We start from the raw sequence: 11,773 nt of genomic DNA on the forward strand, positions 1-11,773 counted from the left end.
TTATTATGTGGTAATGGTAGGGGTGAAATAGTCCCCGTAACCGGTTGAGATACACCGGAGGGTAGGTCAGGCACCCAAATATGTCTGACAGTGGGGTAGGTTGAGCACCCCTGTATGCTCAGCAGGGTAGGTCGGGCACCCAGATATGCCTGACAGGGTACGCTGGGCACCCAGATATGCCCGACAATATGTGATTGGTATGGTATGTGGTATGATGGGGGAACTCACTAAGTTTCGTGCTTACGGTTTACAGTTTTGGTTTCAGGTACTCGTTTTCAAAGGAAAGGAGTCGACTTGATCGCAGCACATCACACTATGTTTTCCGCACATGAGATCTTTGGGATTACACTCTGATATGGTTTTATGATAATATGTTTTGATTATTGACACTTTGGTTTTGACATGAGATATTATTATGAATGTTTTTATACTGTTGGTTTTATATAATAACTTAATTAAAATGGAAATTTTGGTCTTAAATTTTGGGATGTTACAATATATGGGAAAATTCAGTTTTAACTTATTTTTAATGCATATCGTTTTAAACTCTTTCAAGTCATTTGTTCATGTTCTTTATAGTTTTTGACTATATTATTCTTTTACGCAGTTGTAAATTGTTATATTGTGTAAACTAGTTTATAACTCGTGGGAACCACAGTTATAAAATTAATTAAACTTTCATAGTAAAAAACTCAAAATTATTAATAAATTATTTTAAACAACTTATTAATTAAGAGATATTTTTTATTTATATAAAATTATAATCATTGATTTAAATAAATACGTGATCTTATAATATGTATTAATTTTATTTTAATTTTTATTGTAATGTTATTAATTTAATGTAATTAGAGTGAAAATTTTAAAATTTGAAATTTGAAATGGAGAATCAATAGGTTGACAAATGACATGACATTAATTAGGAAGCTTAATAGGGTAACAAATGATAAAAAAAGAATAAATATTTATTAGAATAAAGAAGAGATACATAGTTGTCTATTAAAACTTAGGTTTGTTTTGTTGTTCATATGTCATTGAATTACAATTATACATATGTTGGTTCATAAAATTAAAACAGTAAGACATTTTCCAAAAACATGTCAACCATAATATTATAACAACTCTAACTTATATATCATACAAAAAGAGACATACCAAATTACCAATGTGGCAAACCATTCTACCTAGTTACCAACTCACAAGTAAAAGGCCTACTATCCACTTCAAATACATATCCACAACATTGAGAAAATGGGCCTTAAAAATGACACAATAATACACGTTCAGCAAACGTTATTACAAAATACAAACTTCTAAAGTAATCCAATGTACTTCAAGGCAAACATGTTCTTTGAAATGTATAAAATAATTACATAACAAAAAGCCCTAAATGCTCCGCAAAAGTCGACCCGGCATTTTAACACTGTATTTGCTTTTTTGTCAAAAATAACTTCTATTTCACAGAAATGAAGGGAAAAAAATTGAAAAAGAAAACTATGTTTTGCTAGAAAAATAACATTTTTGTAGAAACTCGATAATTGTATTAAAATTATAGTAGTTTAAAGTTAACGTATACTATTAAGAGGATCATTAAGCTACCGAAAGGCCTACATGTAGAAGTACCACTTGGAAGCATAGGGAAAGTGTCCGGAGATGGCATAACACAATTTTCACCCGCAAAGTAGACAGTTCTTGGCAATGCCCAACCATTGTGCAATGTGAATGTTTTATGGTCCTTGGCCAAAAGTATCTCGGTGGAGACGGACCCCACCTGATCCTTGTCAGCATTTAAAAGATTCGTGTTGTAGTAGTCTAGACCCCAAAACAAGGCTACATCATCTACATTATCAATTAATTACAAATAATTCAATTGTCATAAATGGCGGTGGCCATAAGAGTTCATGGTGTTAAATTCGTTAAAATTAAAATGATGCTAAGAACGAATAATTTTGAACAAAACTATTAAAACTATATAACTAATTAGTATTTGAAATTATATGAAAGAATGTTGTTTACCTGGGATCCCAGGCGTATGGAGTAAAGTATTGTTAAAACTATACGTTGTTGTAGACTGAGAGAAACCAGGATGATGAACCACGAGGTTCCAATCAGTATAGTTTCTATTATAATTTAGATTCGTAACTGTGAGTTTCACCCTCCAATGATCCATATAGTTGGTTTTTATATGCCAGTGGACGCGTAGAGGACACATATGATCCGTACATCTCAGTGTGTCTGAATTACCAACGAATTCTGTCTCAAGTGAATTACGAGAACCACTGCTCATCACATAAAATATAAATTACATATTCTTCGATTATATGATCAGTGTAAGATATACGTAGAATCCAACATACATAGATTGTGTGTCTGAGGTGCTAGCATTTTCTCTCTAAAAAAAGTCAAAAGTAGTTATATAGGTTATAACATACCTAATGCATGATGATGTTATCTTGTCTGCTGGTCTGCAGCCGCAACTGCATTGAGGGCATGTCGTGATTTGTGGGCTATAAAATGTTGACAGTGAAACACAGCATATCGGCGTTTTGTTAGCCAGATAACTAGAATATGTGCATGTTGATTTCCATGTTTCTGTAAACATCAAAAAGAACAACATACTTTCATTTATTTGTGTAATATAACATCTTAGTTGATCAATTAATTCATTATTAGAATGACATCTTACTAAAAACTTCTTCTTCTCTTCTTCCACCAACTACAAGAGAAACAGTTGGAGGAGTTTCTTCGGTAGGGCTACAAGTGTACCCTGGTCCAGGTGCCTGTAAAGTAAGATTTACAGGCATCTGAGGCATCTGTAATGAAGAATTTCCTTGTAAGTTACCAACAACCATGTCAAATGATGAAGATGATTGTTGAGGGTTGATAGCCGAGGCGGCAAGAACACCACCACGACAACAGTTTTCCGGTGAGTTTGGTGGCTGAGTACCGGACATCAGATCAACTATCTCTGGTGTAGACATGCAGCAATGTGGTACTTCTTCTTCTTTGAAAACAGAGCAGTTGCCTCTATGTGTTGCAATAGCACCGGATATTGACCAGATGATCTCGTTGTTGACCCATGTAAACCCTAATTTCCAACCAGGGTTGTCTACATGTCGATATTGATAGAAGTTTTGGATACTTACCCTTGCCTACAATACCCATAAAAATTATTAATTTTATATAATTAAGAAGTGGGAAATTCTTTTATAACAATACTAACCACATAGCCATCGTGTGTCCATTGAATTATGTCGAATGTTACTGTAATGTTACCGTTTGGATCCAACGGGTCATAACAATCTGCAGTAAGATAAGCATATATAGCTGATTATTAGTATAAACGAAAGGAGATTTTCTAAATTCTACCTTACAAACAAGATCAAAAGGAAGTAAGATCGATATATATATATACCAGTGAAACTGCAAACATTAAATAGTAACATCAATATCATTGAAGAACACCATCGAGCTTCCATTTTTTTCAGTACCAGTGAATTAAGTTAAGATGAATGAAAGTTGCAATGGAATGAGACAAATAAGGTATAATGAAATGACAAAATATATACATCCTATAATGGTATCTAAAAAAGTCATCAGCCAAAGTTATACATGCCAAAATTGTTGGCTTAAAAATATGCCAAAAATCATTGTAAACTTCACCAGATAACTGAAGACAAAAGATCCATAGTAATAAGCAGCTGATTAACGACAGTTTTTTTCTTTCTGCTAAATGATTATGCTTCTTTTTTGGTCTCCCAGTCTCCATCATAAATAGAATCATATTGTTGTTATCAATGGAGATGTTAAAAACAATTTACCTTTTATTGCTTTTACCGATGATCAACCTGTATATTTGAAATCCGAAAGCATTTCTAGGATAAAAGACTTACGGCATTCCTGGAATCTATTTAAATAATTAGAATATACTGATAAAAACAAGAGTTTTTGATGCTTATTCAATTCAATCCAATTCAAGATTCATGATAATTTTTTCTTTTTTAAAAAGTTGATTTCGTTCTTGGACTTTACCCTGAGAACTTAGTGCATGATGGAATTAACCGACAAAAAACTGAAAAACAACCAACTTATTTAATCACCTCCGGCTAACTCTGACTGGGTGTTGTAAATTGGCTTCTTGGTGAAGAACTGGTGAGGTCTCTAATGGCTGTTGCTGTCGACGAGGTTGACGACGGATGGAGTACGTACGTAGAAGATTAAGGATAGAAATAAAGCATATTACACAAAAGCCAGCCTGGGCATCACAGCAGCCCAAAACTCTGACCTGGTCAACGTTTGGTAAACCCAAGCCCGTTTAAGAACAGGCCTCAGGCACATCCTATATATCATCCACTAAAGATCCATAGGGCGTAGGCTTCTTTGACTGGGTTGGGCTACCATTGACATGGAGCCTCAAAGCCCATATATGTTTCGATTTTTCTTTTTTCTTTTTTGTGTGTTTAATTGTCACTATAGTTAATTTACTTATGTAGTTCAGTAACATTTTACTCTTATTTCTATAACGCACAAACTAAAAAAATAGAAAAATGAGAGATTATAATAAACAAATAAATAAAAATATATTTCTTGCATTTAGGTCATTGTAGTCGACAAGAAATGTAACTCTTATATACACTTTATGCTTGTTGAACATAAAAACGAATGCTCTTAAATAAATTTAATATCTTTATACAGTAGTTAAACTTATATATATATATATATATATATATATATATATATATATATAATGTTGATGACATCTATTGTACATGTGGTCGTAAAGACAATTCTGGACCAACGAATGAATAAATAAATAAATAAATAATTATAATTTGAGGGTTTATGATATTACAATGGAATAAAATGTATCATATAACCATACAAAATTCATAATTATATATATATATATATATATATATATATATATATATATATATATATATATATATATAAGAGTTCAGTTGAGAAAAAAATGATACACGTGTGTTTTAAAACCAAACATGTTTCCTTAAACTATGTTAATTATTATCTTAATATATACAAAAACTTGGTTTTTTTTTATAGTTTTTAAGTAGCTATTTTTATCGAAAATTTATTTTGAATATATCAAAATTCATAAATTTTTTATTCTCTATAAATAGACATCCATAAGTGAATAAAAATGTATCAGATTTTTATTATAGTACATTTGTTATTCACTTATAAATAAAACGTATACTTAATTTTTTTACACTTTAGGTATCATTTATATATGAATATACCATGTAATAAAGTTTTCTTATCTAAAATATATGTTTTTACACCATATTTTACCATATTTCGTCACATGTTATATTCATATATAAATAAAAACATGCATTAACTATCGTCACATGTTATATTCATATATAAATAAAAACATGCATTAACTTGGTTTTTTTTTATAGTTTTTAAGTAGCTATTTTTATCGAAAATTTATTTTGAATATATCAAAATTCATAATTTTTTTATTCTCTATAAATAGACATCCATATTGATATAGTTTTAAGATAGAATAAAAATTTTATTTTTTGTATAATTTCAGTTCTCGTTATTCATAAGTGAATAAAAATGTATCAGATTTTTATTATAGTACATTCGTTATTCACTTATAAATAAAACGTATACTTAATTTTTTTACACTTTAGGTATCATTTATATATGAATATACCATGTAATAAAGTTTTCTTATCTAAAATATATGTTTTTACACCATATTTTACCATATTTCGTCACATGTTATATTCATATATAAATAAAACATGCATTAACTATCATCATATGTTATATTAATATATGAATAAAATATTTATCAGATTTTTGTTACAGTTCATTTGTTATTCATATATGAATAAGTAGTATGTTCATAAAAGATGAAGTGATTTGAAAATTCGAACTCATTATTCATATATAAATAACAAATGAACTGTAACAAAATTATGATAAATGTGTTATTCATATATGAATATAACTTGTGAGAAGAGTTAATACATGTTTCAATCATATATCAGTGATAGTTAAACGGTAAAAAAATTAAACATATTTTTTATTCACAAGTGATTAACGAATGTAATGTAATAAAATTTGATGTATTTTTATTCATTTATGAATAACGAGAGCTGAAAATATATAAAAAAAAGAATAAAAATTTTATTTTATCTTAAAACTATATCAATATTGATGTCTATTTATAGAGAATAAAAAATTATGAATTTTGATATATTTAAAAAAGTTTTTCGATAAAAATAGTTCCTTAAAAATTAAAAAAAAACAAAAAAAAATTATGTTTTTGTATATATTAAGGTAACGATTAGCATAATTTAAGGAAACATGTTTGGTTGGAAAACGCATGTGTATTCATTTCCCTTTCCGCAAATACAATGGAAGGTTTTGCGGCAAAAATAAATGATTGGCTGAAAATGATTACGTCATTCTCAACCTTTTTTATTTTATCAATTGAACTTACCTTTCTCTCTCTCTCTCTCTCTCTCTCTCTCTCTATATATATATATATATATATATATATATATATATATATATATATATATATATATATAATAGGGAACCTTTTAGGGTCGTGCTAAGTACGACCCAAGAAAATGGCTAAAGCAGATAATAGTATAGTAAAGTATGATGTTATAATAAAAGAACAATGAAAGTAAAATGTTGTAATGGAAATAATAAAATAGGACACGACAAATGTTAAAAAGGGATACAGCTAAAAATGCATTGAATTTAATTCAAGCAGCCACTCATAATAAGGTAATGCCTACGACGATATGTATGAAATGCTAGAAATGAATCACATAGTTCAACTTTAACACAACCACAAAGGTTAAGTATTCCCAACTTTCTATAATACCTACGGAGATACAGAAGAACAATGCTACTAAATAAACTTTCTATAATACCTACGGAGATACAGAAGAACAATGCTACTAAATAAAGAGCATCCACCGATGTTGAGCTTAATAAGTTTTGGACAACAATGACCTAAAGCGCACAAAGATCCATCAGTAGCTTAAAAGCTCTTGTTGAGGTCAACTTCCTCTTTATGTCATAATAGTTATTTAGAATGGTCTCGATAGCATAATCAACCAATTGTGGTTATCTTACTAGAGGATCAAACCCTTCAAGTTTTTTAATTTGGGAGCAAGAGAAAGCACCAAGTTGTCATGTTGCTTTTGCACCTGCAAAAAAAGACGGTAAGTAATAGTGTTAAAGTTATAAACTTATAATCAAAAGAGAATGAAGGAAGAAATGATAAGATAGAGGAGGTACCAAGAGAATAAATATGAGAAAGTATGAAACAAACATCGCAATAAAGAGGCAGGTGTCTTGCTTGGGATAATGACAGAAGAAAGGTCAAAATAGTAATTTCATGATACTTAACGGATAAATATAACAGAGTTGGTACAATAATGATTCATTTGCAAAAAAAAAAAAAAAAAAAAATAGACCATATATAACATCATTGCCGAAAAAAAAAAAAACAAATTCGGAGTCGGCTTTCAACTTTCGCTAAACCACACGATCCATTTCTTTAATTAAGGAAAGAGGAGTGTCTATTTCCAACATGGAGTATTCCTTAATTCTCGTAAATTCAAGCAAAATTGAAGGAAAACTCTCAAGTATCCTTTTGAAACTGTCGTCTTTTTACCAACAGTAGCCTCTTTATATGATTTAAGCTTTTCATTGTCAATAACAATTACATAAGAAGCAACTTCTTTTGCATATGCAGCTTTTAGGGAAGTCATTTACAGCCTTATTACATGCTTCAACGATCTGAGATAATAAAAGCTTTTGTGCTTAATACAGAGATGAACAACTTTATATTTCCCAAATCCAGTTCTCCATCTGATATATATGCCTCAATGAATCGTCGAACCATTTACTCATATTTCTTTTTAAAAATGAAAGTGAAAACCCCAGTTTAGTATAAGATATGGAATCCGATATCAATATCATCAATCTTTTATAAAAAAATTGAAGTCTGAACCGGGATACATCAAATAACAGATTGGCAAATTATGATTCCATAGTTTACAATAATCATCAATGTGCTTTAGGGGAAAAAATCCAAACTGGGGCGTACACCTAAATACAATTTTCAACTAACAAATAAACAAGAGCGGATTTTCATCTGTACAATCGAGACATGAAAAGACAAATATACCTTCAAAGAAACCTTGATAATGGGACTGCTATTTCTCTTCTTCGGTTCTTCCTAATCTTCGCCAAACAAGCTCTTCCCTAAGACACAAAAGATAACCAGTCGATCTTGAAGATCCAAGCTATTTCAAATGGTGAATAAAAAAATAAAAATAAATTTAGGGTTCATGAATAGGATTGAGATACAAATGAATTTTTTGGGAAAAAATACATTAAATTAAATGGTAAACACATGTGAATACAAGATGATCTGATGTGCAGGGCAAGGTTTGAAAACTCAAACACTGAGTTAATGCTTAAGATCAATGTCTGCAACTAAAGAATGTTGCAGTCAAGTCTGGCAAGACAAGTCTGAGTTAATGCATTCAACAAAGTATTCAAGACATAAATGAAGAGTGAAGATAATGATCAAGGTAAAGACAATAAATGAAGAAAAAATTTTGAGTGAATGATTTTAAAGTGAATAGAAAGTGAAGTAAACTACAATAATGCTATCTTTGGTTGAACAATCCGTCACTTGAATTTGACCTTGAATGCTCCAATAAATAGGAGAACAAATTACATCGTACTGACCACATACATACATAGGATTGGATAATAGAGTTACTCCTGACACTCTGATTATCTAAGTAAATAAAAGAGACTAAATCATATGACAAGTTACATCAAGCTACATGACAAAATTAATACAGACAGATAGACACAAACTCCATTTCAGAGTGTCTTCACTTCTTTCGGAACCTCTTCTCAGATCTTCTACTCCGGACAAAATCTTTACTTCGAACCACATACTGACTTCGGAACATTTCTTCTTCGGAACTGAAACTGACTTCAGAATTTATTGGATGATTGCTAGAGGTTCACTTTCAGGTTCCAACAATCTCCCCCTAAGTGAACTTAGCAATCAAGTCAGCTCAATTTGCTTCTTCCTTGATAAAAACATAGGCTCTGAATAACCAATCCCTAACCTCAATATACCACTACAGCTGACTCACAAACTTTGCCTTCACATTTTCCAGTGCTTCTGACTTGGATGCACGACTGATGAATTTTTGAAGAGCTTTAGTTGGAACTAGGTGTTTTTCAAGGACTCGGAAGAAGTCCTTCTTGTTTGTTTTTCTTTGCTTGTAGACAAACCCCATCACCGGCTCATCAATGGGCCCTTCAGCTAGCAAATCAACTTCTGGTAGAACATAATCAATCTTGGCAAGGAAGTTTTCAGTTCCAAATAGATGTGCCAATTCATAGTCATAGTCTTTGAGGAAGCTTAAGGCAGCGTGGTAAGCTCCCATGCTGATACTGTCATTTTGATGACTCTGGAAATGTGCAACGATAGTCAAGATGTCGTTCGAATTGATTGCAGGAAAGTCAACATCACTGATAGTATATTGAGTTGGTTTATTCCGGAAGATGTAGTACCGGAACAGCACACTGTTGAGTTCAAACTTGGTTAAAATCTTCCTTCCACACACCCTGAGATTTTTGTAATTCTCTTCTTAGACCACACTTCTTTTTGAGGAAGTGCGTTTTTGGAATAGAAGGTCTTCAGTATTTCACGCTCAGTTCGGATGATCAATTGCGGATCATCTTCAGGATGTAGAGTGGCAAACTTGGTGTAATACTTGCTGTACGGAGAGAGAAGAAGATCGAGTTGGCCCGAATCACTGTTGGGGATATCATAGTACATGAAAGGTACTATGTCAAAATCATGGATAATTCCTTCTCGGAATAGAGGAAAGAGCCCCATCATCGGATTAGCATTATCTTTGAGCGCTTGAATCCGGATGCTTTCCTCTAAAGCTTGATTAATTTCTTCTTGGGACCAACCTGATTTCGGCTTTGGTGGTGGTCCGGAGTAACGAGCTTGGTAACTTTCCGAGATGGGCTTCTTACCCTTGTATTTGTTGAGCACGGAGATGACATGTTGCATGTTTTCATCGATGGTAAATTCCGGAGGTGAGGATTGAAGAGGTTCTTCCGGAATATTGTCAGGAATCCGAATAGGAGAGCCTTCATCAATTGGAGCAATTCTTGGCGCAGGAATTGGAGGTAGCGTAGATGTGGTGGCTCGGAAGGCGTTAACCGTCAGTTTAGTTTTTACCTTAGCCATTTCGATACTTCTTCAGAGCACCTCAGGCATTGTAGATGGCCATGAGACTGTCGGCCAAATCCTTTGTTCTTCCTCTGTCATTACTTTAGTAGGGAGCATCTTTGGAGCCTGAAGTCCTACTATTGAATTTGTAACATACTCCACTTCTTCATCGCTTTCATCATCATCATCATCATCATCAGCTGCATACGGAGAGCCAGTGAGAACCTGCACATCATCTGAACTTTCATCTCGGAGTGAAAACTCCGAGGCAGGTTTCCAAAATTGGGCTCTGGAGCTGGGTCCTTCTCCCCCTCTTGCAACGGAAGTCCTGGCGACCGGTGCAAGCAAAGACGACTCCTTGAGATCGGAAAATTTGCCAAACACCTTTTGGAAGCTGGTGTTGAGTTGGAGTGTCAGGGCGTCATAAGCTTCAGCTGTGAGAGCCTGAGCTTTCATATGATCAAATAACTTCCCAAGAACGGAGAGCATTTCATCGAACTTTGATTCGGAACATCAACGATGTTCCAACACGCTCGGAGGAGTTTGAGGAGGACCTACTGCATAATGCGATTCATCTCATCCTTCTTCCGGATCTCTTTCTCTAGCCTTTGAATTTGTTTCTCATGTCGAACATGAGTTTGCTTTATGAGCTCGTTGGTGGCAGCTACCAAATCATCGTGAACCTTGAGCATTTGAGTGATGGTGTCAAGATAGTGATCAATGAAGGCATCATACTTTTGTTCAACTTGTTCCATAGCATGCTTGAGTCGGAGAGAAACAAGCTGATCCAATTGAGCTTCCCTTTCAGCAATGGTGGGTCCGGATTTGTTGGCGTTGGACAAGGATTGGAGGATAGCGTCAAGTGTGGAATCCAATCCAGAAACCTTTTCGTCGATCTTGGAGTTGAGTCCGGCCACCGTGGTTTCAATTGTGTTCACCTTTTTCATTGTGTCAAAAACATTTGTCTGGATTTCAAGAAGGGCAAAGGGATCGATGTAGTTTGTCACACCCCCGAACCAGGACGGCGGAAACGTCCGGGGGCGGATGACTTCATTGTATTGTATCATCACAATTAAATTTAATTGAAAACATAGCAACCAACATCATACATTATAGATACCAATATACATTGTTTACAGAATTGTGTTTGTTCACAACTTTACACAAAAGTGACAATAAATATGATGTTCCAAAAATGTAGTAAGTATCCAAAATCCATAGCTTGAGTACCTGCTCACCGAGTCCCTGAGAATACAAGTCGTTTTGAAAAGTGTCAACTAAAAAGTTGGTGAGTTCATAAGCATATTTGTATAAAAACTTTGTAATATATGTGATTTGTAATAATTTGTAAAACTCCAGAAAATCTGATATTTCCTGTAAAAATTGGTTTGTAGTCTTGTTCTAAAACTGTGGATAATTGCATGTGTGTTGTTTTCTTTTGTTCGTAATTGAAAAGAGTGTGAGTTCCCAGAAAATCCCATATTTCCTGTT

General features: G+C 33.0%; 1 protein-coding gene across 1 annotated transcript; it reads right to left on the reverse strand.

Annotated features, from left to right (window-relative positions):
• Positions 1–1,549: 1,549 nt before the first annotated feature.
• On the reverse strand, positions 1,550–3,479 carry LOC145105235 (COBRA-like protein 1). The gene is made up of 6 exons (XM_079042369.1): positions 3,416–3,479; positions 3,224–3,303; positions 2,687–3,152; positions 2,433–2,592; positions 2,017–2,279; positions 1,550–1,839 (listed from the first exon to the last, which is right to left on the reverse strand). Exons 1-6 carry the CDS (start codon positions 3,477–3,479, stop codon positions 1,550–1,552), a joined length of 1,323 nt encoding a protein of 440 aa, XP_078898495.1.
• Between the last annotated feature and the right edge of the window lie 8,294 nt (positions 3,480–11,773).

Source organism: Lactuca virosa, chromosome 4, assembly GCF_052849685.1.
Source record: "Lactuca virosa cultivar CGN04683 chromosome 4, Lactuca_virosa_CGN04683_v6, whole genome shotgun sequence".
Classification (NCBI taxonomy): domain Eukaryota; kingdom Viridiplantae; phylum Streptophyta; class Magnoliopsida; order Asterales; family Asteraceae; genus Lactuca; species Lactuca virosa.